This window comes from Ceraceosorus guamensis (genome assembly GCF_003144195.1).
Source record: "Ceraceosorus guamensis strain MCA 4658 unplaced genomic scaffold IE81scaffold_21, whole genome shotgun sequence".
Lineage (NCBI taxonomy): Eukaryota > Fungi > Basidiomycota > Exobasidiomycetes > Ceraceosorales > Ceraceosoraceae > Ceraceosorus > Ceraceosorus guamensis.
Window position 1 is genome coordinate 188,974 of NW_020290016.1, and position 25,884 is coordinate 214,857.

General features: G+C 56.7%; 7 protein-coding genes across 7 annotated transcripts; all 7 read left to right on the forward strand.

Moving 5' to 3' along the window:
• Positions 1–2,026: 2,026 nt before the first annotated feature.
• IE81DRAFT_94543 (hypothetical protein) lies at positions 2,027–2,834 on the forward strand. Its single transcript, XM_025517771.1, has one exon. It carries the CDS (start codon positions 2,128–2,130, stop codon positions 2,596–2,598), a length of 471 nt encoding a protein of 156 aa, XP_025370458.1. The 5' UTR covers positions 2,027–2,127; the 3' UTR covers positions 2,599–2,834.
• Positions 2,835–3,288: 454 nt separating this feature from the next.
• IE81DRAFT_322599 (hypothetical protein) lies at positions 3,289–5,971 on the forward strand. The gene is made up of 4 exons (XM_025513684.1): positions 3,289–3,627; positions 3,714–4,027; positions 4,108–5,109; positions 5,181–5,971. Exons 1-4 carry the CDS (start codon positions 3,594–3,596, stop codon positions 5,745–5,747), a joined length of 1,917 nt encoding a protein of 638 aa, XP_025370459.1. The 5' UTR covers positions 3,289–3,593; the 3' UTR covers positions 5,748–5,971.
• Positions 5,972–6,918: 947 nt separating this feature from the next.
• Positions 6,919–9,147, forward strand: IE81DRAFT_288912 (glycoside hydrolase; the record flags this gene model as incomplete). The annotated part of the gene is made up of 3 exons (XM_025511794.1): positions 6,919–7,511; positions 7,593–7,763; positions 7,830–9,147. The coding sequence occupies 3 exons, from the start codon at positions 6,919–6,921 to the stop codon at positions 9,145–9,147; spliced, it is 2,082 nt and encodes a 693-aa protein (XP_025370460.1).
• A 482-nt stretch (positions 9,148–9,629) lies between these two features.
• IE81DRAFT_322602 (putative CDC48-microsomal protein of CDC48/PAS1/SEC18 family of ATPase) lies at positions 9,630–13,454 on the forward strand. Its single transcript, XM_025513685.1, has 6 exons — positions 9,630–10,121; positions 10,202–10,306; positions 10,472–10,948; positions 11,051–11,125; positions 11,191–11,356; positions 11,428–13,454. Exons 1-6 carry the CDS (start codon positions 9,998–10,000, stop codon positions 12,995–12,997), a joined length of 2,517 nt encoding a protein of 838 aa, XP_025370461.1. The 5' UTR covers positions 9,630–9,997; the 3' UTR covers positions 12,998–13,454.
• A 2,562-nt stretch (positions 13,455–16,016) lies between these two features.
• On the forward strand, positions 16,017–21,300 carry IE81DRAFT_322603 (hypothetical protein). The gene is made up of 3 exons (XM_025513686.1): positions 16,017–17,613; positions 17,964–20,334; positions 20,401–21,300. Exons 1-3 carry the CDS (start codon positions 16,505–16,507, stop codon positions 21,004–21,006), a joined length of 4,086 nt encoding a protein of 1,361 aa, XP_025370462.1. The 5' UTR covers positions 16,017–16,504; the 3' UTR covers positions 21,007–21,300.
• A 958-nt stretch (positions 21,301–22,258) lies between these two features.
• IE81DRAFT_94807 (hypothetical protein) lies at positions 22,259–24,611 on the forward strand. Its single transcript, XM_025517773.1, has 3 exons — positions 22,259–22,322; positions 22,386–24,219; positions 24,281–24,611. Exons 2-3 carry the CDS (start codon positions 22,469–22,471, stop codon positions 24,528–24,530), a joined length of 2,001 nt encoding a protein of 666 aa, XP_025370463.1. The 5' UTR covers positions 22,259–22,322; positions 22,386–22,468; the 3' UTR covers positions 24,531–24,611.
• Positions 24,612–24,979: 368 nt separating this feature from the next.
• IE81DRAFT_288860 (NLI interacting factor) lies at positions 24,980–25,528 on the forward strand (the record flags this gene model as incomplete). Its single annotated transcript, XM_025511789.1, has 2 exons — positions 24,980–25,096; positions 25,169–25,528. The coding sequence occupies 2 exons, from the start codon at positions 24,980–24,982 to the stop codon at positions 25,526–25,528; spliced, it is 477 nt and encodes a 158-aa protein (XP_025370464.1).
• Positions 25,529–25,884: the final 356 nt, after the last annotated feature.

The window sequence follows — 25,884 nt, forward strand, 5'->3', positions numbered from 1 at the left end:
GGCGACCTCCAACACACGCTCCTCGACGAGCATGTGCAGTCCTCATTGCAGTGTCGTTCGATCGCTCGCACTAGACAATAGGATCACCAAATGAATGTGAATGTGCACGCTGGCTGATAAGGCTACCCACAAGGCTATGCTCGTGAGATCTTCCTGTTTGCAGATCAAATTTCAGCTGCTGCTTGCTGCCTGTAGTTCGAGTCCGCCTCTCATGAGAAGACGCATTCGAAGTGCATTATTGACTCCGCCGCCGACGCCAGCTCAGGCCTCTGTCCGGCAGATCGGCAGGTCGCTCTTTGAAGTCGGAGGCGCCTGAAAGCGCAAATTGCAACAAGCAAGCCATCAGCGTGCCCTTTGCCCAAGCGAGTAAGCCGATCTTGCCTGTCGCTCCCGCGAAGCAGACGAAGCACGCAGGAATATCGTAGATCTGAGGCAAAGTTGCTCGCTGCGTGGGCAGGTACGGCGTGCGATCTAATTTGAGCGTCTTCTGGCCGGCAAGGGCGGGGCGCGAGGGGCACGTCCGCCGTTCAGCCAACTCCGCCCTGCCGACCGGTCCGCGGTTGAGAGACGCGCCGCTGGTCTTCGCGCGTGAGTCTATGGCAGCGAGGCGCTGTCGAAGGTAACGAGCGCGGGGGAGACGGCCTTGCTAGCGATCAAGCTCGAGCACAAGATGGATCCTTTGCAGCCAAGTCGCCATTCCCTGAATCTTTGCAAGCCCTGCAAAATTTTGCCAAGACACGCCTCGTGTACATCTCATTCGGGCGGGTTGAGGAGGGGGGGCTACTGAGGCGCGGAAAGTTTTGGCGACGCTCACGCTGTGCTGCGCAGAGGGAACGCGCTGCGAATAGACAAAAACGTGCGCAAATCGTTCGAAGCGTCAATCACGAATGGCGATTGCCCGCATGCTTGCGAGATCCGTGGCTCGCTACCTAGAAGCCACTGTGACGCACTAATGTCTCCATATTTGGCAATGGACCTCACAACTTCCATGCTGCTGCATGCTCGCATGCATCCTTCTCCCTTCCATGCCGGAATGCCACAATGCACATTGGCCCGGGCTGATTTCACGGCTCGACGGCGGCGACCAAGTGAATGGTCATCGAGGATCGCGTGCAAGTCCTCTGCCACATTGGCGCTGAGCTCGAGTCGTACCTGGGGCATTTGCGAATTGTGGCGAGCTCTGGACCACGCGCCCTCGTCGTGGGCGCACGTTCGATGGGCGTCCTTAGCTTGGTCCGTCGCGCCAACACTTTGCCTGCCAGATCCCTGTTGAAAGAGAGTCATGGCCTTCGTGGCGACGGACGATCCTGCTCTTCCCATCTGGACGTTCGCCTTTCAGCCAACAGCTCGCCATTTGACGTGCGTCTCGTCGTCTACTCTGCCCGTGCGTACTACACGCTCTCCCGACGACCTCCCCCCTGGGTCTTTCTCCGTTCCATGCGGGACCAGCAGAAATGAGACACTGACGTTCGCACTATCTGGGGCAGCGAGGCTTGTGAGTATGAGCAGATAGAGCATCAGCTCCTTTTAGCGTTTTTTGAATGGACAAGCACAAGGGCCGGCGATGGACGGGCTGTGAATATTGCTGGTCTGGTCAGTGACTGTGTTGCTCTCGCCGTCGCCAGTCCCCACGGCGTCGCGGTACCGCGTGCTAATGTGTGCTGTTCTCCAATTTGACCATGAAGCACTTGGACTGCGCTGAATCAGGATCTGATGGGTGCAGAGAGGCTTTCTACCAACCTGGAAGCGATGCTTTCCATGTTCGTGCGCCTCGACATAGGTTGAGATTGACTCCGATTTCTCACTGGTTAGAAGCTTTCCTCACCTCGAAGGGTCGCGGCGCAGTCCTTGCAACCGATCGTACTTGCCGCCGTCAATACCCTCCCCTCGCATCGAACTGCCTCTTGTCACACGACCCACCTTGACCTCCCTCATCCATGATCCTCCCAGCCCCTCGACTGTCCGACTGAAGAGCGAAGCGCTCAAGCGGGTCTAGCGCGCCATTCGAAACCTCCCCTCATCTCGTCATCAGTCAGCAGATCTGCCTCAGGACGACGCTGTCCCCTCAGAACTTGCTACCGTCCATCACTGTAAAGTGCTCCACTCTTCTTGGCGGCGTCGCTCGATATGGCAATCTCCTTCGAGCCGCAACGGCGGCTCTCTGGCTGGCAGCGAGTTGCCTATGCGGTGTCCTTGACACTCTCTTGGATTCTCCAGAGGACGCCATTTAGCGTGCACTGCTGCATCGTCTTGCTTGCTGCCCTTGGCCCCATCTTCGCTCCGCACCTCATTGCTCTCCTCATCGTCCTGATTCACGTCGTCTTTGTCATTTGCCAAAGTCGCACTGCTTGGGGAGTCTGGTGCGGCTGGAGGGGTGTACTCCGGCATTCTCGTAGAGATTGGCGTCAATACCACGCCGATGAGCGCCAAAAGCTCGACAAGAATGGCTCTGGCGATCATGTGCTCGAAATCGACGATGTGCAGCACATCATCATCCTTCCGGCCTACAAGGAGACCGTAGAGACTCTGAGAGAGGTGAGTGAGCTGTCTTCATCGCGAGGCGCGCAAAGGAACACCTGCAAAAATCAGGGGACCTGACAGAGTGATTGCCTTTTATCAGACACTTGATGTGCTCGCCTCCCACCCCATGGCTTCAGCCTGCTACCACGTCTGCTTGGGCATGGAAGAGCGCGAGGCTGGCGCAGCCGCAAAGGCAAACAAGCTTCTGAGTCAGTACCGACTCAATCGCGCTTTTGCCACCGCCGCCTTCTCTCTGCACCCCGGCAACATCCTGGGCGAGAGTGCGGGAAAAGCGTGAGTGTTGCCGGATATGTCTGCCTCTTCCTGGTGCCCCTGCTACGCCTCTTCTTGGCTTGCGACATGCGAAGGATGGTGGGTGGACGTAAGAACGTGTGCCAACGCATGCGATTTATTTCGTAGACTTCCTGCTCGCCGAGCAGCCTGGTCGAGCGAAGGCAGGGGCGGCCTAGTCGCTTGATTGGGCGGGCATGATGGCAGAGGGAACGAGGCGCACCAGAGCTCTCACTCCGCGTTGGAAAGATCTGGCTTCATGAGCAATAACGAACGAATCGCGGGGGGTTTCATGCAGCACGCTGTGCTGATGGATGTTGCTGATGCTGCGCGGCGCATGAACGGCTGCGTTCTTCCGGCCCGCGGCGTCACGTTTCCGGCCAGGACGCGTCTTTCTGCTGCTGCTGTCACAGCAGCTGCTGCTTCATCGATCGCCTCAGCTGTTGATAAGCGAGCGGACGCACAAGTCAGCCATAGCACGCACTTCCATCCATACCCGATTCACAGCAGTCACGAGTGTTGTGAGACTCGCAATCTTTCGGATTTCGAGGGGTTCTTCTGTGAGACGGGGGCAACAGTGACGAATCAAATCTCGAGCTGAAGTTTGAGTTACGAGTGGATGGATGAAGCTCGTTGCTTGCAGGTGTCAGGCAGACAGGCGGATCAGTGTTCGCTTAGGCTGGCCGGCTCGCCTCGGCCATGCTCTGCGCGTGCAAAAATGTGCCATCTGACCGTGCCCATCTCGCGCCAACAGTTCGAATGTCAACTGGGCTGCAAGGCACATGGCTCGCTCCGTACCCATTGATCATAGCCGCAGTGAGTGGAATTGTGGTGCCTGGGCAGACAAGCAGGGAGCATTTGCTAATGCATTCTGATCGCTCTCCTCCGTTCGTGATGGCCAGCTGTTGTGACGGTGATGGATGCAGACACTGCCTTTGCCTCGGACTTCTTCCTCTCCATCTCTGCATACTATGCCCTTGCTCCTCACGACAAGCGACGCAGAACGTACTACGTGCCTCCGACTTTGTTCGATCGAAATGGTGCTGAAGTGCCAGCCACCACGCGGATCGCGGACATCATGTGGAGCTGCGCTGGTATTGGACAGATCTACCCAAGCAGCAGCTTCAAAGCCCCAACCAGCGCTTACGCCGCAACCATGGAGCTGGTCAAGCATTGCGACTTCTGGGACAGCGGACCGGAAGCTGTGGGCGAAGACGTGAGCGACTATCAAAGAGGCAGACCTGTCCTAGATTCGTGATGCTTGCAGCAGCTGACCTCGCGCTTTTTGGACGGCAGTTCCATTTCGCTGTGAAAGCCACTTTTGACACGCGTGGAAGCGTCTTTGCACAAACCATCTATTCCCCAGCTTCCCAGACCAATGTGGTCGGCTCTCCCTCCCACAGCAGCGTGCTGTCGTATCTCAACGACATGCACGCTCGATGGTCGCAAGCTGTCCGACACCTGTGGGGCTCTTTGGATTTCGGCTACGCTTTCCATCGTGCGTTGACGGGCTCTTTCGGCCCAGGTCAGCGCAAGACTGGATACATCGCTCTGATGACCCAAGACTCTGACGAGGGCGCTGAAGACGACGACGTGACGATCAATGGTGATCGTCTCAAGCCACCTCAATACTTTGTGAACAACACGCTGCAAGTCGAAGATCCTCAGCGATTTCCTTCGCCAAGCACAACGGCGACTACGGACTCCACGTTGGTGGAAAGCTACGATGCGATGTCTCTGCCGCGTCCTGCCAAGAAATTCGCTCGCTTCGATGATGATGGTGATGCCGAGTCTGAGGACACGGTTCACAAGGTGACTCAGACACACTACAGGACACTGAGCAAGTATGGGGAACGACTGGATGTGAGCACGGCAGAGAGCTTCAGCAGGCGGGGCTCTGATAGCAGCATTGTCGGCGATAGCGAAGATCTGGAGCTAGGCAAACTTCTCGCATCAGACAGTGCTCGCGCCGCAGACGATGACGATAACGCCGAGGTTTGGGACCCTCCCCTGCGCATCAGACCCTTTTTTGCGATGTTCTTCCGCATCTTTGAGGCACACATTATGATCGCTGCGATCTTCCTGAGCATGCAGATCCTTACCTTCTATCCCACCGTCGTCTACCGCAACGGGCACGTGGGATTCAGTGAGCTTCCTGGAAGACAGTGCACCTGGCAGAAATGCGCGCAGGCTATCTTCGAATCGCCTTTCTCTGCGGACATGCCTATCCCAGAAGGCACGGCTCCCGGCCTTCATCCAGCTTGGCTCTTGCCTGACATCGTGATGTGCAGTATCAGAGTAAGTGCTCTTGTGCCAACGACTCGAGCCACAAAGGCGCTGCTTACACGATGGCGCCCTCTCTCCGACAGGCTGCGCGTCTGCTCACCGTGTTTGGTGTCATCGCGACCATTTTCGTGTTGCTCGCCCACGATTACTATCACCGTGCTGCTTCGCAGACTCGCTGGCTCGAATCAGAGCAAGTGATCCGCGCGTGGCGAGAGCGTGGATCCCAGGGACCAGTTCCTGCTCGGTACCTCGGAACTCGTCCAGGGCAGACCTTTGCTCGCAAGTGGCCAAGAGGATTCCTGGACTTCTTGGCCTTCCCAGCGGCTATTCTTTACGGCGTGGCGCCCATGCTGTATGCTCAGCTCTGCCATTTGCACACCAACAAACTCACATACACCGTCAGTGGCAAGAGCAAGTCCACCGTCGTTATCGCCACACCGTTTGTAGCCGAGGCAGAAGTTCGAGTCAGCTCAGATATTCGAGGTTCAAGGGCAAGCATGGACACCGCAAGGACTATTCGTCAATCCATCGAGATCGGCCGCATCAGTGTCGATGAGCATGGCATGGACCGCTATTACAGACCAGAGCGCAGCTTGCTCAAATCTGGCGACAGGCAGGACCCGCTTATGGCCCGACACAAGCAAGGCTGAGCCGGCCGCCTACGCGAATGCTCCCCTCGGCGACAGCTGGTCGTCTTCCGACTGTGACAAGTCCTATCGTCACAAGAGCGCGTGGCGTGACCATGCACTTTCACGATCTCTTGAAGCGCAACTCCCCTCATTTGTCTTCTCCCCTTCCTTTTGTTTTCGTACATATGTCTTGGGGAACGTGCTTGGTATCGCCTATACATCAGCAGGAATTGATGAGCATCACGACCCTTTTCGGCTTGGTGGTCAGCTGTCATGATGACGAGCGGAACGATCATCCGAGAATTTGAAGCCGACAGTTTCTGAGCCGTTGCTCGAGAATGATCTTCAGGCGTGACTTTGTGATTCTACTAGCCCAAGGTTCAGGGTCCGAACGCACGGCGCCTATATGCCCCTCTCGAGAACGTGCCATGAATCAGGCGGTGCGACGCGCACGTGAACGGCACGAGCACGCACTCACAACTGACCCGGCTCTTGAATGGGTGCGAGCGCACTTCGAGTGAAGCCCACCTCGTGCCTACTATGCTTGCCCTGCAGTACGGCGATCGTGCCATCAGCCCACGTCGCACACGACCTTGGTGATCTTGGATAATCAAGAAGGGAAGGCACGCTTGCGTTCAAGTCCATCATCGCGGTGATCACCTGACGTGCTGCCTTGCCGTTGGCGATCCAAGTGCAAGCGTCAAAGAGATTCACTTGCCGACCGGAGAATCCATTTCGACTCCGCAGTATTCGCGATCGTGAGTTGCCACTGCCGCATGTAATTGCACAAGCGAGCGCTCTGAATTCCTCTCATCATCCTTCGCCGCTCTCTCGTTCTCACCAGCTGAATCCCTTTGCGCGCCCGCAGCGTACCCAGTGCTGCTTCGAAAGCTGTGTCATACTCCGTCATTTCGCCACGAGTAGTATCGCTCAGCTCTGCCAAGGGGCAGAGGGGTCGGTCAAGGATACAAAGATGATCACTCTGCTACTCATGAGGCCAATCATCCAGAATCACATCAGGATCTTTGTCTTTCTTTCTTTGCTGAGCTGCTTCACCCTAGCAGATTCGGCCAGTGCACTCCCCTCTACTCGGACCACGCCAGCACCGCAAGCATTATTTAGCGCCACATCCCAGCGCCTCTACCCCCCTAGCCGTCTTGAGTCATCCCAGTGGAAAGATGGCATCGAACTCATGTCCAGGCAGGACGCAGTTGCTGGCAACTCGTCTTTAGTGAACACTTGGGCACCGCCCTTGAGCACGCGAGGCAGATACATCGTCGATGCGAATGGCAAACGTTTCAAGTTGCGCGGTGGCAACTGGCACGGAGCTTCAGGCACTTATCTTGGCCGCGGCGACTACAACGACCCAGCAAATCATCACGCGGGTGAGCTGGCGTATCAGACCCCACTGTGTCTGGACCGCGTCGCGCTCGAAGAGATCGTGGCTCAATTCCTGGCACTGGGCATCAACACTGTGCGCCTGCCATGGTCCAATGAGATGCTGCACACGGCTACGATTGTGCCAGACAGCGCGTTGAGAGCCAATCCGCAGCTGATGGGAATGTATCCCCTGCAAATTTTCGACGCTTGCGTCACTGCGCTCACTCGAGCTGGCATCGCCGTCATCTTGAACAACCACACGGTGAAGAGCATCTGGTGCTGCGGATTGGACGTGAACTCTAGATGGAATGGGGCGCAAACGGATCAGCAGTGGCAAGCAGACTGGGTGTTCCTCGTCCAGAGATATGCGAACAATACGCGCGTAATCGGTGCCGAGCTGTACAAGTCAGTCAAAGTCTCGTGTATCGAAGCACGCACACGTAGGCAAAGCTGACACCTCGCAAAATTCAATGCACCATCACCCAGCGAGGTACGGCGTGATATCCTTCTTGATCCGACATGGGGTGGCGGCGGAGCAGCAGATTGGTGGCGAGCCTCGCTTGACGCTGCCAACCGAATACATCGCGAAGCGAACGCGGACATTTTGATCGTCATCGATGGCATCAACTACGTCGGCATCCCTTCGCCTTACACGCCGTGAGCATCACAGCTGCTTGGCATTTGCGGTGAAAGACTCGCTAACCTCTTTCGCCAACCTCCCAGACATTACCGGCCAGAGCTAGCACCGGTGCAGGACCTCAGTCACGCGCTTGCGATTCCAGACAAGCTGGTGTACGCGGCGCACTTTTACGCTTACACTGGGCCGAACGCAACGGGCGGCAACGAGCCTTTTGACCTCAATGAGCCCACCTACGCTGAATTGAGCCCAGCGGATTTGAATGCCACTATCAACCGGCTCGCGTCGTACGTTGCGTCGTCCATCGACCAAGTTCAAAAGCACTACACTGCGCCAGTGTGGATATCGGAATTTGGTATTGGACGTCTGGGCACCTCGCAAACAGACAAAGGATGGTGGGGTCGCTTTGTCTCACTGCTGATCGACCGAGATCTCGAGTTTGCATACTGGCCACTCGTGGGCTGGCAAGCCGCGGGTGTCGGCGATGGATATGCGTTGCTTGAATGGAGCTCTTCCGGAGAGCTGCTCAGCATTGACAGCCCCGGCGCCAACGACTTTCGCGCCTCGAGCTGGAATCGTCTGCAACAAGCTTTGGGCCGATTTGAATCCGCTGCCGATGCTACTCTGTCTTCATCGGTCAACCTTACTGTGCCATCGGTACCTCGGTGGCTGATGCTCGGCACAGATCGCGGCAGCGTGCAGCAGAGCAACGTCATATCCGGAGACATTCGCTACTTTCCCGGCGACACGAAGGCTTCGTGCCCAGACGGCTTGCGGCTGATCGGCCTGACTCACCAATCAAAGCCTCGCGGCCTTTGCACAGATGCCGTCTTCGGCAGAGAATTGTGGCCAAGTGCAAAGCGCGAGTGGGAGGTGGTGACGGACGAGCGGCACGTATCGCATGACTGGGCAAAAGGGTACACCAAGCTGGAATGCGCATCTGGAGCCTTCATCGTTGGATACGCTTTCGACGATGAAGGTCACAGTAGAAGCTCGTACTGCGCCAAAACGTCGGTCCAGAGCGATCCTGCGCGTACAGCGACCGCTCAAGGTGCGCGCACGGTCTGGTTCGATCGACACGATGCCATGGGTCGAAGCGGAGTGACACAGGAGCAAGCGCAGCACGGCATCTTCGCCAGCGATGGCGGGACAGCGGGCTCGTGCGCAGATGATGAGCTCCTGGCTGGTTACGCATTTACCACTCGCGAGCATGGCGGGTGGCCTGCTGCTCTCCTTTGCAGGAATTTCAACTCCTCTGCCACACCCATTGGCTCAGCGGATGCTGCCTTTGCATCCAGCAGACTGTACGTTGGCTTGGATATGTTCGGCGTGTTGATTGGCGGATCAATTGCCCTCGTGCTGACAGCTTGGCAGTGCTTGCGAGACGCCGTGATGCTTGTATAATAGTCGCAATACTTGTTGATATGCATTCAGGATCCAGCGATACATCTGCCGCCTAGCAATCGCGAGTGTGACTAAAAGACAACATAAGAGCGAGTAGAGCAAGAGTGCGTGTAGCTCTTCTCCATAGAGCATCCATATTCGCGGCTGGATAGAAGGGTGAGGAGGCGGAGGTTAGCGCGAAGTGGTGCGGTCGTGGTGCGTGTCTGTGGTCTTAAGGGTCAAGCCATGTAAACAGATGAACCTACCTTCACGCTCATGACACACCGTTCGTGGTTTATTGGTGATCATCCCCGCATCTCTCACAATTTCTCTTTGATGAGCACAGCGCGGTCTCCACGCGTCTGATGAGTCACGTGACTGCGCTCGAGCCATGCTTGAGCGTGCCCGCAACAGCGACGTCTGTGGCCTTCGAATGCGCGTGGAGGGGAGGGGACACGCATGCGCGGGTTGACACACCACACCGTAAGCTCTATCGACCTGCTGATGATGTGCGCGCCGCTCTGACTGCTTGAACGCGCAAGCCTCACCGCACGCTCTGCAGGGCTCGAGTCTTGATTTAGCTGAGGGATTATTGGGGATTGCGCGTTGATCTAGGTCGAAGCTTATGATGAATGCGCAGCTGATCAGAGCGAACTTGAGTCACCTTCACCCACCATTTTGACTGTCCCGAGTTTCTCGTCCCATCGACCACCACCACCATCGCCTTCACTCTGTGCCAGTGATTATTCTTTGTGAAATAGTCTCTCCGCTCGAAGGGACTTCGATCTGCACTTGCTTGCATACCTCCCTGACTGCTCGCTCCCCAAAGTTCTCTCAGCCGATCGGCAGTCACTCCAGTAGCTTCGACATCATGGCGTCTGAGCAACCAGGAGCGCCCATTGGCGACGATAAGCCCGTCATTCCACCGCCTGCTGCCAACAACGACGGCACAGGTGGCGACGAAACCGCCACTGCAATCTTGCGCCAGAAGAAATGTGAGTCTCCTCCATGTGCTCCGTCGCCGCTTGCTTTGCCTTTTCATCGCTGACATTCCGCTACCGCTGCTGTCACGCAGCTCCGAACAGACTCTTCGTCGATGAGGCCACCACCGATGACAACTCCGTGGCTTGCTTCTCTGCAGCCAAGATGGAAGAGCTTGGTCTATTCCGGGGTGACACCGGTGAGTGCATCAGTCAGACTTGCCGCGCACTGCTTCCATCGCTTGCAAAGCTTCCGGGTTGGGTCCTTCCCTGCTCCATCTACGCATCGAGCCTGCAGTCTTCGCAAGCAAAAGGTCGCAACTCACCTGTCGTGCTGACTTCGTTGGTCCTGCTGCTTTCCACAGTCCTTCTGCGCGGAAAGAAGCGCCGAGACACCGTCTTGATCTGCTTGACGGCAGATGACACCGAGGACAGCAAGATTCGTCTGAACAAGGTCGCTAGGAACAACTTGCGCGTCAAGCTCGGCGACTTGGTCACCGTACATGCGTGCCACGATATTAAGTACGGCAAGCGCATTCACGTCTTGCCCTTCGACGACAGCGTCGAGGGTCTCACTGGCAATATCTTCGATGTCTACCTCAAGCCATACTTCCTCGAGGCATATCGCCCAGTCCGCAAGGGCGACACTTTCACTGTTCGTGGCGGCATGCGCGCTGTTGAGTTCAAGGTCATTGAGACGGATCCTGCAGAATTCTGCATCGTCGCGCAAGACACTGTAATCCACACGGAGGGAGATCCTGTCAAGCGTGAAGACGAGGAAGCAAATTTGGCAGATGTAGGCTACGACGATATCGGAGGTTGCAGGAAGCAGATGGCTCAGAGTGAGTTTGGTATTAAAGCGGCGAGGTGGCAAACCTACATCGAAGGATGACTTTCCTTGCAAAGGTCTTGTCCTGACTCTTTGCTTGCGACTCCATTCGTAGTTCGCGAAATGGTAGAATTGCCTCTCCGACACCCTCAGCTCTTCAAGGCTATCGGTATCAAGCCGCCCCGAGGAGGTGAGTCTACATATGACTTTGCATGGCGCGCGGACGAAGGTCTGACTTGTTCCTTCTTGATCTAGTTCTCATGTACGGCCCTCCCGGTACCGGTAAGACCCTCATGGCGCGAGCTGTGGCGAACGAAACAGGCGCTTTCTTCTTCCTGATCAACGGACCAGAGATCATGAGTAAGATGGCTGGAGAATCTGAATCCAATCTGAGAAAGGCATTTGAGGAGGCGGAGAAGAAGTGAGTATGCTGCAGTATCTGGGTGCACATCGGGCCCTATGCTAATTGAAATGGACCCATTGCATGTACAGCTCGCCTGCAATCATCTTCATCGATGAGATCGACTCAATCGCGCCAAAGCGAGAGAAGACCAATGGAGAGGTCGAGCGTCGTGTAGTTTCCCAGCTTTTGACTCTCATGGACGGTCTCAAAGCGCGTTCCAACATTGTTGTCATGGCCGCGACGAACCGGCCCAACTCCATCGACCCGGCACTTCGCCGGTTCGGGCGCTTCGACCGCGAGGTCGACATCGGCATCCCTGACCCCACCGGACGTCTCGAGATCCTTCGCATCCACACGAAGAACATGAAGCTGGGCGACGATGTGGATCTTGAACAAATAGCAGCCGACACTCACGGCTATGTGGGCAGCGACATGGCAAGCTTGTGCTCCGAAGCTGCGATGCAGCAGATTCGTGAGAAGATGGATCTGATCGACCTCGACGAGGACACGATCGATGCTGAGGTGCTTGACAGCCTTGGCGTCACGATGGAGAACTTCCGCTTCGCCCTTGGCGTCTCAAACCCTTCGGCTCTGCGCGAGACTGTGGTGGAAGTCCCCACTGTCACATGGAAAGACATTGGTGGTCTGGAGAAGGTCAAGCAGGAGCTGCAAGAGACAGTGTCCTACCCTGTCGAACACCCAGAAAAGTTCCTCAAGTATGGAATGTCTCCATCCAAGGGTGTACTCTTCTACGGCCCCCCAGGTACTGGTAAGACGATGCTTGCGAAGGCTATTGCCAACGAATGCCAGGCCAACTTCATCTCGATCAAGGGCCCAGAACTCCTTACAATGTGGTTCGGAGAAAGCGAGGCCAACGTCCGTGATGTCTTCGACAAGGCACGTGCTGCAGCTCCCTGTGTCATGTTCTTCGACGAGCTGGACGCCATTGCGAAGAGCCGTGGTGGTTCAAATGGCGACGCCGGTGGCGCTGGCGACCGAGTCATCAACCAGATCTTGACAGAGATGGACGGTATGAACGCGAAGAAGAACGTTTTCGTGATCGGCGCTACAAACAGACCCGACCAGATCGACTCCGCCATCTTGCGTCCTGGGCGTCTCGACCAGCTAATCTATATTCCGCTGCCTGACGAGACGAGTCGTCTTTCTATTCTTTCCGCCACTCTCAAGAAGTCGCCGGTGGCCCCCAGCGTCGATCTCAACTACCTCGCAAAACACACCCACGGCTTCTCTGGAGCTGATCTGGCCGAGATCTGCCAGCGCGCTGCCAAGCTGGCAATCCGTCAAAGTATCGAGGCTGACATCAGACAAGCACGCGAGCGAGAGGAGAAGAGATTGGCAGAGGGCGGAGCACCCGCCGACGACATCAAGATGGAGACCGATGCGGCCGTAGAAGAAGAGGCTGGCATCGACGAGGTGCCTGAAATCACCGTCGATCACTTCGAAGAGGCCATGAAGTTCGCTCGTCGCTCAGTTTCAGATCAGGACATCAGAAGGTACGAGATGTTCGCTCAGAACCTGCAACAATCTCGTGGTCTAGGATCGGGTTTCAAATTCCCTGATGAGGGTGGTGCAGGTCGTCAAGAATCTGGTGGCGCTCAATTCGGCGCGGATGGCGATGATGATGACCTCTACGCGTAGTAGCGCCTAGTCCTTCTAGACTTTCTTCGCACGACATTCACTGGCTGCTCGCCCTGCTATTCAAAAACACTCTGTCAGGTTACTCTTGTTGATCATGGTTCCCGAAATCGAACGCAAAGACGCGCTGTATTGAATGAATCTGGGGCCTCCACGTGTGTGGCAAGACGTCAATTCGGTCATCACTTCAATACGTCTGTCGAAATTGAGGATGAAAGCAGAGTTGGCGTGTGGCCGTAGCAGGGAAAGACGTGGATGCTCTCAAGGTGCCCTCGTAAAAATAGACCTTGAGGCACAGCTGGCGAGTCTTCATCTCGTCGGATAATGCTCCACGCCCCCTTCATAGCATGGCGTGAGCTCCGGCTGCTTCACGCACAACGTCATCTCCGACATTCATGCGTTGTGGTTTGCGCATGCACTCTCAGACTACGAAAGCCACTAGCACCTGCTGCAAAGCGTCATGGATTTTCGGAAGTGGCCGCTTGTGACTGTTGGAGCTTCGCGTTGCCGTTTCCTACATCTATAGCTATGATAGATATACCGCACATGCAGCGCGGCGGCTAATTTTGCCCTCGGAACGCCCAACTGACGGCAAAACCTATTTGTGATTCGATCCAAGACAAGTTTCTGTGAGGCCGCCTTAATGGCGGTCATGCCATTTCGACGCGATTAATTGTTCTGTGCACGTTCTACAGAGGGCAGCAGCCTAGCTGTGACAAGTCAGGCAAGGGTCTCTGTATACAGCTGCTACACCTGATACGGATCGTGAATGTGTTTTGAGCAATTTACATTTGCAGAGCTTGTGCCTGCGAAGATGGCTTCTGGGATGAAGGCAGGCGCGAATATGACCGTGGTACGAAGGCGTGTCTCCGCAACTCATCCTCGAGCGACCCTTGCGCGAAGGGAAGCGCCACAGGGCAAGTCTGGTCTTTGGCCTTTCCTTGGTGGTGGTGAGTCGTGAGTAGAAGCGCAAACATGAACGGCGGCTACTGGCAGAGACCGTGGCTGGTGTGCGATTCACTGCACAAATGAGCAAATGAGCAAATGACCTCTGGACACAGGCATCTGAGAGCTTGATCCTTTGCTGCTGCAGACACACACAACAAGCTTTTGAGTTTGGCATTTGGCCGCAACCGCTATGCCTGTACAGCCAGCTCCCATGCACAGGTACCCGCACGTAAATTGAGCACCAGCATTGCGTCCACAGCGATTAGCGCCTCGCGAGGTGGGTGGACTTCTCGGGCTCCGAGACACACCTCACAAGCCTTCTACCTGAATTCGGATGGCAGAAGAATGAATCTGCAAGAGGATTGCTGACTTAGCCATGCTCGCGATTTGTAAGGTCAATCACGAAATCGCGATTGATGAGAAGCCATTTGAGCGCTTAGTCTGGGGATTTGGGAGATTAGCAAGTGTTGCTGTGCATTGGAATTTGCAGCGTGATAGGCTAGACCTGCTCCATACGCACGTCGCACTGTATGTACTCACGACTCAAGACTAGAAGTCTGTTGTGTTCAAAGGAAGCTAGCTGCCTGCTGCTACATGTATATGCCAGCAGCTGTCACATCTGGAGCTTGAGCGACTGCTGCACAGGTCAGCAATCGCAGCTGCCAGCGGTCTAGCGCTGCAGCGCAAGACGCAACCACGCATTCACGAACTTTTCGACGGAACGATTTTTGAATTTGACTGCTACAGCACTCACGACTCGACCAAATTTGAGAGAGTGGTGCAGTGCCCGCATGAAAGCGACTTATACTGGCTTATAGCGGGCCATTCGTGTGGCAGCATTAAGCTCCTCTGCCATCTTGTGGATTGATCGGAACAACCCGAGATACGCGGCGGCAAAGAGCGCTGCCGAATCCCACAAAGGGGGTAGGGGAGAGGGGGGGGGGATGTGAACGACAGGCAACTCCGCCAGAAGCCTTGCTGCCTGCAAGCCAACAGCTGCCTGCTAATGCCTGAGCATGGCAGTCACAAGCGTTGACTCAGCTGCTGTTCAACAGGCGTCGCCTAAGAATTGTGACTACTGACGACTCTTGACTCTGACTCTTGATGGCTATGTCGACGCTCGATCGTGTTCGATCCATGACTGGCGTCAGCGTCGTCAGGACATCACTGCTCCGTCACGAGTGACTGGAGAATCCTCCTTGGCGTTTAAATTGCGCCATGTGTCCTGCGTGGGGAACATAGCTCCGGAGCTAAGAGTTGCTGAGGTGCCGAATGAATGCAATGCGGTGCGCCTGACGTGCAGTGCAGCGCAGCGCAGTGTAGTGCAGCGCAGTGCAGTGTAGTGCAGCGCAGCAGATGGCCATTCCATCGCACCGTGCAATGTGAATCTGAATCTAGCTTGGTGAGCCAGACAAATCCGTAGCGTCCTACGCTGTCGCGACCCACACGAGCTGCCGGCAGCAGCAGCTACTTCGAAGCCCGCGTTCAAACATACAAGTCGATCGTGAGAGTTGCGCTAGGCAGACAGCGTAGCTGTCTGTGTCACGATCGATTCAAGTACGGTACCGGTAAAGTCTTGAGCAGTGGTCCTCGCGTGGTTGCAGCGTCAATTCGATGTTGACGCTGATGCTGATGCTGATGATGCCGATGCCGATGCAGCTAGCAGCTCACGAGTCACCTGGAGGTAGCCACAGCAGTACTCCTTTGCTTGACAATCTGAATGACGAATCACGAATATGAATGTGCAGCCAGCGACGGCTCTTGCCATCCTTCGCCTGGCGCCAACATTCACCACGGGAAATCGTCGTTGCGCGGCTTGCAGAGGCATTCTGCTACAGTGTGAGCGTATATCGAGGAGAGCTGGCAATCACCAGTCGGGCGCACGAAGGAGCAGAAGCGCGCTGCGACGACGCTCGAGCCCTGCTGCTGCTGCTGCTGCTGTTGCTGCTGACTGCTGCTGACTGCTGCTGACTGCATGTCGCTCAGGGCAAGTCTTACATCCCCTCAACACGCGCTCTTGCTCTTCACCGTCCTTGCGGCACCTCCCTTGTCCTTGCATGTCATTGGTATTAGTATTCGCTTCGCACGTTTGGTCAACTTTTGTCAAATCCTCCCACGCCTCGCAGCTGAAGCACAGGTCGCCATCTATCGTGCATACATTGGGCGATCCTCGACATCCACACTGGCGCAGCGAGCCATACGACAAGTGCCATCAGGCAGATCTTGCAACGACTGAGGGTCTGCTCCTGTTGGGCCCGCGTCGCAAGGAGTTTGCCGCACTCGTCGCAAGCCGCTTCGCCTCCTTGCACACGCACTTCATAGAGTCGAAGAATGCGCATGGACCTCGTCCGCATTGCCTTTGTCTAGTCCAGCCAGCGGCAGGAGCACTCATTCGTTGCTGTGCTTATCTGGACTTGACTGCTTCTACAGCGGTCTCAAGTGTTGCACTTTGATCGTCTCGGGTACGGGTGCAGTGTCACTAGATTGACGCCGCCCGGAAGACTCGTGACTGTGGAAGCGGCCCGAGACTTGAGAGCGGATCCGCTCCTCAACGGAATCACAATGTCATCAGGCTCCAACGAACGGGTGGGGCAGCTCCCGGACACACCTCCTCGTACCTCCGCAAATCATACTGCATCGATACTCACCCAAGCCGCACGTCCGGCAAGCACGCCTTCAAAACCGAACACCTCAGAACGCAACAACGCCATCACATCTCCTCACATCCAATCCGAATACTTGTCGGCAGGTAACCCGCTGACGGCGATCCTATCCAAGAACTCCAGTCCTGCCTCCAGCATCACCTCATCGCCCGTGAGGGTCGCACAAATACTGACACCGACGCCGGCTCGAGCATCGCATTACTCATCATCCGCGGTGTCCAGCAGCTCCGAGGGCTCCAAGGGCTCGAAGCGAGTGGTGAGATATTCTACCCGAAACAGCGCGTCGAGTCTCGAGATTGATTCGGACGACGGGGCCTTTGGCGACGAGGATTCGGAGGCCGAAGCAGTGTCTTCTCGCTTTCCTCGACCCAGGAAATTCGAGATTCCTCCTCGAGGCGATCGGGCGGGCCCTCAAATCTCCCAGAATCGCGTCGCAGCGGCAGCGGCGTCGCGCAAACACAGCAAGTCACCCTCCAGCGCTCGGCATATGGAAAATCCACCTAATGTTGCCCCTACAAAGCACCAATCGCAGCGAGCCTCATTAAACTCGCCGCAACTTCCGCGAGACTCTGCACCAGGTTCGCCCGGTCTTTCTCGTCCAGAGGGCCAGATCCGATCCATTCTCAAGGCACCAAAAGCCGGCTCTGGTGTCATGTCGCTCGACCTTTCGGACACCAGAATTAGTGCGACATGGGCGGCGATCGCCTCCTCCGACACGCGGATATCATTCTTCGTTTTGGGATACCTCCACTCAGAAGGCACGTCTGCGCAACATGATCCAGTCAGGAGTTCGACCATCTCCGCGGTGTCTACCGCATCAACTCAATCAACGGTCACTCTGCGACCCGGCGTGCCCCAGCCGATGATCGTCGTCGCCGAGGGCACATATACGGGCGTAAAGGGTTTGAGTTCTATCCAGGAACATCTCATACCGTCTGAAGCCCGTTTTGCTATTCTGCGCGTCATGGACAAGTACCTCTTGGTGCAGTGCCTTGGGGAGGGTTTGAGGTGAGTGAAATTCCCTGTCGTCACGCTACCAGCTCGCGCCAAAGATGGCGATGGCGCGAGTCTCTCAGATCGGTCGATGCCGCGTGTCTCGTGGGTAGAGCCACGAAGCTTTGCCATTCCTCCCGCGCCTTCGTGTGCACGTAAACGCCCGGTTGAGCTCTTTGGATGGAAAATCAATGAGGGAACCAATGCTTCGGTGCACGGACCGCTGCGAGGAGTTGCAGTCCGGGGAGATGCACTTCGTGCGAAGGCCAAGCGTTGGGGCGCTTTTGGAAGGCAGACTTCCACTATCACAGTGCGACTATGATCATCGGCAAAGCTGACACGTCTAAGCTTCCTCTGTCCCACAGCGGCGTGCGCAGAGCGAGGGCTTTAGTACACGGGCGCTCGCTGATGGCTCACTTCCCCACGCTGACCGCGACGACAGTCGTATCCAAAGCTGCTGAGCTCACCGACTTTTTGATCCGATTCAAACTCAAACTCAATGCCGACACGCCATTGCGCCCGCTGCGTATACATCGAGGTGAAACGGACGACGAGTGGGAAGAGACGGATGCGGAAAGTGGTATAATCATGCAAAGCCCGATTCACGACACCAACGGAGGTCAACAATCGCCAGCCCTTGCAAGCTCGAGCGCGAGCTCCCCTGACCTTGATGACGGACCTCGTGATGGTCACGAGAGCCGCGAGAGCCGCTACGACTCTTCCAGGTACTCGAGAGACACAGACGCGAGTACTCCATCTACACGTGACATTGCCACGCCTTCCAGCCTCGGTGGAGACATCAACGGATTTCCTCTTCCTCCGGAATCCAACGGTTTTGAACGTAAGCTGGCAGGTGATGAGACTGAAGATGGCAGAGCCACAAAGATGAGCACTGCCAGCCAAAGCACCACCGGCTCCACCATCTTGGGCTTGGGAATGTCCTCTTTGGCGAAGGGGTATCTCAGCGCCCGGACTAGCGTCGCCACCCAAAGAATGCGAGATCTCGCACCAACACCTATCACGGAAGAGGGCAGCTCGTACGACGATCGCAGAAGCTCGGTCGCGACGGAGCTTCCTATCTCGAGTCAAATTCCTCCTCGCGAGCGCGAGTTGCCCCCTCTTCCGCTCGATGAGCCGGACGAGACCGATGTCTATGGTGGAATCGACGCCGATGGTTCTGCAACACCGCGCGTGAATACGTTGACGCTTGGCCCGACGGGGGCCAGACCTCTGGAACAGATCGGGAGCCCCGAGCCCGGAGACGACGCGGAAGAGCGAGATCGACTCGAGCGCGAAAAGCAAGACTTTTTGAGCTGGCAACACGAGCAAGCAGAGCGCATTGAAGCGAAAGAAAAAGCCCGCGCAAAGCGGCGGGAGCGCGAAAGGATCAAGCGCGACGAGAAGAAGCGCGAGCAGGTCATGTCGAAGCTCAAGAGGGAACAGGAGAGCTGGGCGGGCGGTGACGTTAGTGATACGCCCAATGGCCACTCGAATCCGAGGCACGATACGCCAAATTCCGGCCGCCATCGTCGCGTTGACAGCAGGCAGAGTGGAAGTGAGAGTCAGAGCGGCCGCAGCGCGCACACCCAATCGGAGCTGCGCGGAGACAGTCGTATCAGCAACAACAAGTCGTCGGGAGACGAGTCGAGCGATCATAGGAGACGCAATGTCTTGTCTCCGCTGGGAGCGCCTCCCAATCTTGCCTTGCCACCAACGCCCAGGACGCCCGCTCTCGTCCGCTCCCCACGGTCACCTCCCCCGTTGTCGCCACTGCCACGCACCCCCAGAGAAATCGCAGCGGCGCATCGCTTGTCTGAGGGGCTCACCTCGCCGAAGCGTGCAAGCTTCCCAGAGGCTCGCAGTCCGCCGATTGGGCCTGCAACGCTTCCCTCTCACGAGGCGCCACCTATACTCGCTTCCAGTAGGCCTGTATCGGCCAGGATGAGCGAAGAACCGAGCAGAGCTGACGTCCGGTCTCCAGAATTCAGGATGCCAATTCTCACTGCGGGATGGACTTGCACGCCAGACGCTGAATTCCCTGTCGATGAGATAGCGCATGATGAACGTGCTCAATCTTCGACCTCTACCGACTCGCCGAGTGTCGCGACTGGTCTCACGGCAAGTGCTGTCGACAGATCACGATCGAACTCGTTGCTGGCGTCAACCAGTTCTCATCAACATGGAGCGGGACCTTCGTGGCCGTACCGCACCCGCAATCCCACGTGGAGCGGCAGTACTCTCAACACGGCTCCAACCTCCATCGCGACATCTCCACGAAAACCTCTGCTCAACTTGGGGAGTGCCGGAGAGGCTAGAATTGGGCGTCACTCGCGGAACGGCTCGAACGATGATGCAGCTCGGGGCGGGGCAGCCTTGAGCCCAACAGCAGCAGTCACGACCACTTCGGAGCTCACGGGCATGATCCGAAAGAAGAATTTGCCCCCACTTCCTAAGTCGTCCTCGGGCAGCGAGAATGAGAGTAATCCGGAAGAAAAGGCTTTGGCAGCTGAAGCGAGACAGCGGGCGCGAATGGCGGATCGGGCAGCTCTGGCAGCTCAGGCTCAGATCGAAATCGCTCGGGCTGAGCAGCGCAGACTTGCTTTCGAAATCAGCGAATCTGAGCGACGTAATCGTGAGCGGAGCGAAGCTGAAGTGCTGATACGTGCGAAATGGGCAAAGGAGCAGGCGAGTCGCAATCAGCTCGATGCATACGAGCGAAGCAAGCTCGAGAGCGAGGTGAGTTCGCTAGTGGACCTTCCTTGTGTATGATGACGACGCGGCTGACATCTGGCTTGCTCTCAGGAACGTCGCCGCCGCGCCCATGTTGCTGAACAGAAGCGAAAAGAGGCGGAAGCCGCCGAACGAGCTCGAGAGGATCAAAGGCGCCAGGACATTGAAATGCAAGAAGCCCTTGAGCATTCGGCGCGCAAAAAGAGAGACGCGCAGGCCCGAGAGGCCAAGCTCGTGGCGGATGCTGACGCGGCTCGCAAGCGTGGAGAAGCGGCCGCTATTCGGAAAGCGGTCAAGCAGCGCGATCGAGAGATGCTTGCCAAAGAGTTTTTGCGTCTGCAAGCTGCAGGAGATATGGTCTTGGAGGGAGATTTGAGCATTCAAATCGGAGACGCTACGGGATGGAAGAGGCGCTGGTTCGCGCTCAAAGACGGAGAAATTGCATTCTTCAAGACCTCTCATGACGCCCAGCGGAATACGCCCACCGAGCATTACAACCTCAGAGGGGCCATCGCATCGATCGAAGATGCTTTCGAGGAGGCACAGATGCCACACAGTTTCCGAGTCAACTTTACGAGCGAGAGCGGCAGCGAATGTTTCGTCGCTTACACTGACACCGAAGACGACATGGAGGTGCTGCTGGTTGGGATGCAGACCTTGAGCAAGCATCTCGCCTAGCGATGAGGGCAACTCGCATCTGACACCCGACCTTTTACCCAGATCACTTTGGCATCAGTTCGACGTTCCTGCTGGCATACGCATACTCCCCTTTACTTTGCTGGTGAACACGCTGAACTTCAAAATTCTAGACCAACCCGCTTTCAGTCTCTGTCCCTACCTACTCCTCACACATCCTTCACTCAGGAACGTTCCCTCCTCTGATGTGTCCACTCTCTACATGATATCTATGTACCATACCAATTGTCACCTCTGCACACCCTTTGTTTTGCAAATGCCACAATCTCCATTGCAGTACCTCAAAGGTTTGATGAGCTGGGAGGGGGGCCTGGAAAAAGTCGCTCGTGCGGGACTTAGGAGATGCAAGATGTGGACTCCGGCGATGAGAAGAATCTGACGAACAGTCACCAACTTTTTGTCTTCGTTTGATCTTGTTGACATGGCCCGAGGCATGGCGCGCCACGGTCATTTCATCTGCCTGCATGGTGGATTTCGATTCACTTGTGAAGTTTGAAGACATCACTGGCGACTTCAGCGATCGTCTGTCTCACCGAAGGGCTCGTGACCACCTTTGATATTTCCGCCCTCTCGTCTGCACCAGACGCGCGGTCATTCGTGATTCTAATGAGCACTCCCGAGCCGTGCGTGGGGCGGCGATGGATGCGGATCTACTCGGTCTATCCTTTAACTTCCAAGGACCCCGCTTGAGCTTCGAACCCAGCATGACGAACGCGGCGTCGGTCCCACCGACACCCGCCGCGTACGCGCAGCAGCAGCAGCACTCGTGACTACTCCGCGCTGACCGATCGACTGCTGATGACTCGTGACTGCATCAGCAGCAGCTAGCTATATATAAGCAGTCGTGAGTCGGAATAGCCAGACGCGAGGATTCACGCAGACGCGGCCATGCTGCTGCGCTGAGCCGATGCTACAAGCTTGACCGTGGCCTGCATTGCGCCCGCGCGATGGTGCATGATGGTGCTGGTATGGTGGGTGCTGGATGCAGCCCATTATGGACCCGGAACCGCGCTCTGTGGTAGAACCTATATACAGCGTCAACTGACACGGTACTCGGTAATTGCCCTTGCGACGTGGTTCCAGCATTGACGATTGGTACCGCCATACCGACGCTCAGACTCGCGACACCATCCTCCCACGCCCGTCGACCTCGGCAAGCACGAAGCACGAATTCCAGTCTCAAATCGAGGTGTCTCTCCCCTTTGGTGTCTCTGGACCTGCACATTTTGCTGGGCACGTGCGCCCACTCCCCGCAAGCCACAACGCCTTCGTCAGAGTCGCCCGAGCAGCTGCGTTCAGTATGTTCTGAAGTGCCGCCAGTCATAAGCAAGTCGACTGAGCACTGCTGAGACTGGAGCCAGCCAATCCTCTAGCGTGCCGGCGTTGAATTGCTTCGAAGCTCGCGGCTAGTTCTATGTGTCCTCCATCTTTCTAAGAAGCTAAGATGAACTCGATCACCTATCTGGACTCGCTGCTGTCGCGGTCACTCCAAGGGTCACCCAGGCATTCCAGACGACCAAGCAGTAGCGGAAGCGGAGCTGGCGATGGCAAGATTGCTTCCCAGGGCTTCAGCGAATCTTCCGAGCGAAGGAGAAGCCGAAGGACTGCGAGTTCAGGGACAGCTGCGGCCGCATCGAGCATAGACGACAAGGAGCGTATTGAAGTGCTTCAAGAAGCCCTAGGAAGCCAGTCCGGCAAAGTCACTCGTAGAGCTAGCGACTACTCTCTTCGCAGGGGCGAAAAGGAACGCCGGAAAGCTGCCCTTGCTCTAGGACTTGGGCTCACGCCAGCCCGTCCAAACGAGTGCGCCGGACCTGACCGAGGCGCTTCGTCGCCCTCCCCAGCCACTGAGGCAGTGGCTGAGACTCCAGCAGCCAATTACCTATCTTCAGCAGTCGGCAGCGAGAAAGCTCGAGAAGCGTCGTCCCGAAACGCTCGGCAGTCGGCATCGGAAGGCGCGTACAGCAGGCGCTCTTTGGACGATGGTGGGCGACCAGCGCTGCCTCGGCGCTCGTTCAGGCCTGCAGGCCCGACTCGATGGGCGACCTTGTGGGGCTTGCCTATCAGTGGATGGCTCACTTCCGCCTCACGTGGTGCTGAAGATGGTCGCAGACCAAGCCGATCGGCAGACAGACGCTCAGATGAAGAAGGCAAGGACGATCTTAATTCCCAACGCGGCTTGGCCAGAAGGGCTAGCAGTGGCTCGTTGCATCTCGGACGATGGCGAGCTGAGCTTGAAATGGAGGCTGAGCTGCGTGCCGACGCTTTCGCTGGTCTCGGCCTCAGCGAAGCGGAAGCAGAGGATGTTGTGGACTTCGAAGGCGGCGAGCCCGAGTCGGACGACGACGCACCAACTGCACCTCCAGTCACCCCTGCTACGGGCGCGCTTTCGCCGTCATCGTCATACCAGCCGCAGAGATCCCGTAGGGTATCCTCACAGAGCTCCGCAGGCCAAGGACCTCGCCGAGAAGGCAGCGAGTCTGCCCGCTTAGCCTCGTTCCTTTTTGGGGCATTGGCAAGTCGAGTGGACGACTACTTCGGTCCGCAGCCGTCACAGCCACTGGCGCGCCAATCGCCGGCCGTCACTCCATCTGGCGCTCCAACCTCTTCGCCACCTCGCGTGCGCCGAGTCAAACAAGATGCATCAGTCTCTAACCTCGTTCCTGTTCCTCCATCCTTCGAGCATTCTGCTGCTTCTCGTGAGCTCAATTCAGAGGTCAAGAAAGCAACCGCCAATGGTCAGCCTCCCGGACCGGACGAGCCTGCTCTGGTAGACACCAATGCTTTGACTGAAGCTGGGTCTCCTGACGACCCAAAAGTCCTGCCGATCCCCTCATACTCGGAAGCCGAGAAAGACGCTCACATGAGTGGTGTCATCGGGGCTGGTCCTGTCCACTCTGCAGAAGAAGCGTCAGCAGCGGATGTCGGCCCCACTGAGCCTTTGGATCCACCACCCCCTTACACTGCACCTGTGGAGTCCTCGTCTCCTCCAATCGCGACCCGCCCACTCTCTACCCTGCGGCGAGGATTCGGCGCTTTAAGGCGGGCGCTCAACGCCCTGAGACGAGCTCTCATTGCCTTGTTACTGCTGCCTTATCATGTACTTCGACACGGCTGGATGCGCATTCGACGTCAAAGACGCGACATTGGCACGGATGGGACCGCCGCTAGCCTCGTGCCCGTACTGGATTATGAGTCCGCAGCGCTGCGCGAAGGATCGCCTGCGGGGTCCGCTCGCGAGAAAAACATTTCCTTCGCCCAGCAGGAGAAGCATCTGCGCGCACCGTCGTCATCTGTCGCTGCTGGCAAGCAGCGGGTCAAGGATGACGAATCGGGAGCGCGGCCGCCAACCCCGGGTGTCAAGACTCGTAGCGGACAGCGTCGTTCTAGTCGATCTTCATCGTCATCCGCTAGCGAGGACAGCTCGAGTGGCGATGAGCCAGTCACCGAGGACCAAGCCGCCGAAAAAGCTGCTAGAAGAGCTGAGAGGCTTGCCAGGCGCGTAGCCGTGGCTGCTGAGGAGGAGAGGTCGTTGGCGCTCGCCAAGGCAGCCTCAGTCAATGAGCAGCATGCGCCGCCAGGCACAACAACGGGTGACACTGCCGAAAGCAGTCTATCGGCGACACGGAGCAGTCGTCTCCTTCCAAATCCGCACCCTGTCGACCCTATGCTCACAAAGGAGCCCAAAGCCAAGAGAGTGAGCGGAAGGCATCCCAATCTAGACATCGAAAAGAGCGCCGCGGCGTCGGGTGCCACGAGCCCAACCCGAAACCCTTCAACAGTCATCCATCATACCCCCAAGGTCCTCGTCCTCGACTTGGATGAGACGCTCATCCACTCGACCAGCAGAAGCCCAACTTGGCAAGCTTTGCGAGCGGCGAATGGTGCTCGAGGAGGCAAACCTGCCTCCATCAGCACAGGTGGCAGTCTTCTTGGGCTCGAGGGGCTTGGGAGCATGCTCGGTTTGGGCGAGAGAGGCGTCCGTCCGCATCAGGTGGAAGTCATCCTGGATGGTCGTAGCGTCATCTACCACGTCTACAAGCGTCCTTATGTGGATTACTTTTTGCGCAAGGTGGGTTCTTCGTGTGCGACATGGTCCGTGACGCCCTCGAGACGAGACTGACTGTGTAATTGGCTGGAACAGGTCGCGTCATGGTATCACGTAGTCATTTTTACAGCATCTGTTCAAGAGTATGCAGACCCAGTCATTGATTGGCTGGATCAAGGCCGAGGCTTGGTAAGCCAAAGGCTATTCAGAGAAGCCTGCACTTTTAGAAACGGCAGCTATCTCAAAGATCTCAGCATTGTCGACTCGGATCTCTCGCGCGTGTGTTTGGTGGACAACAGTCCGGCAAGCTATCTGATCAATCCAGCAAACGGCATCCCCATCGAAGGCTGGACCAATGATCCTAATGACGAGTGCCTTCTTGACCTCCTGCCGCTCTTGGACGCCCTCCGGTTTGCTTCTGACGTACGCAATGTCTTGTCCATTAGAGGCTTTTGAAAGCCGCCGAACGTATGCGACCAGCGCAAATGCGGGCCCAGCACTAGAGTGACTACGCTTTCCTACGTTGCGTTAAGCGCTTCGCATCCGTTAGCTTGTGCATCCTTCCCTGCTCATCCCAAGCAAACAGCCCAGCATTCACAGCACGTGCACGCTACTGCGTGTGACTGACCAACATACACATCGCAATGAAGACAATCGTATCTTTAGAGAATCGATCGATTTTGGTTAGCTGTACTTGAGCGTGTGCATGAGTGGTAACGAAGCGTACAGAGTACCAGCTTGGATTTGCGGGCTTGATCCAGCGCGCCACTTGGCTAGTTGGGTGCGAGGAGCACATGAGTTGCAGATGCAAC

Excerpts from the sequence above, each read along its gene's own strand:
- IE81DRAFT_322599 (XM_025513684.1), top strand. The coding sequence starts at position 3,594 with ATGGCTCGCTCCGTACCCATTGATCATAGCCGCA. Across the intron at positions 3,628-3,713 it reads ACCCATTGATCATAGCCGCA|CTGTTGTGACGGTGATGGAT; the intron begins GTGAGTGGAATT and ends CGTGATGGCCAG. Across the intron at positions 5,110-5,180 it reads TCGTGATGTGCAGTATCAGA|GCTGCGCGTCTGCTCACCGT; the intron begins GTAAGTGCTCTT and ends TCTCTCCGACAG.
- IE81DRAFT_94807 (XM_025517773.1), top strand. The coding sequence starts at position 22,469 with ATGAACTCGATCACCTATCTGGACTCGCTGCTGTCGCGGTCACTCCAA. Across the intron at positions 24,220-24,280 it reads GTGCCCGTACTGGATTATGA|GCCCAGCAGGAGAAGCATCT; the intron begins GTCCGCAGCGCT and ends AACATTTCCTTC.
- IE81DRAFT_322603 (XM_025513686.1), top strand. The coding sequence starts at position 16,505 with ATGTCATCAGGCTCCAACGAACGGGTGGGGCAGCTCCCGGACACACCT. Across the intron at positions 17,614-17,963 it reads TGCCTTGGGGAGGGTTTGAG|CGGCGTGCGCAGAGCGAGGG; the intron begins GTGAGTGAAATT and ends TCTGTCCCACAG. Across the intron at positions 20,335-20,400 it reads GAAGCAAGCTCGAGAGCGAG|GAACGTCGCCGCCGCGCCCA; the intron begins GTGAGTTCGCTA and ends GCTTGCTCTCAG.
- IE81DRAFT_322602 (XM_025513685.1), top strand. The coding sequence starts at position 9,998 with ATGGCGTCTGAGCAACCAGGAGCGCCCATTGGCGACGATAAGCCCGTC. Across the intron at positions 10,949-11,050 it reads CAGGAAGCAGATGGCTCAGA|TTCGCGAAATGGTAGAATTG; the intron begins GTGAGTTTGGTA and ends CTCCATTCGTAG. Across the intron at positions 11,126-11,190 it reads TATCAAGCCGCCCCGAGGAG|TTCTCATGTACGGCCCTCCC; the intron begins GTGAGTCTACAT and ends TTCTTGATCTAG.
- IE81DRAFT_94543 (XM_025517771.1), top strand. The coding sequence starts at position 2,128 with ATGGCAATCTCCTTCGAGCCGCAACGGCGGCTCTCTGGCTGGCAGCGA.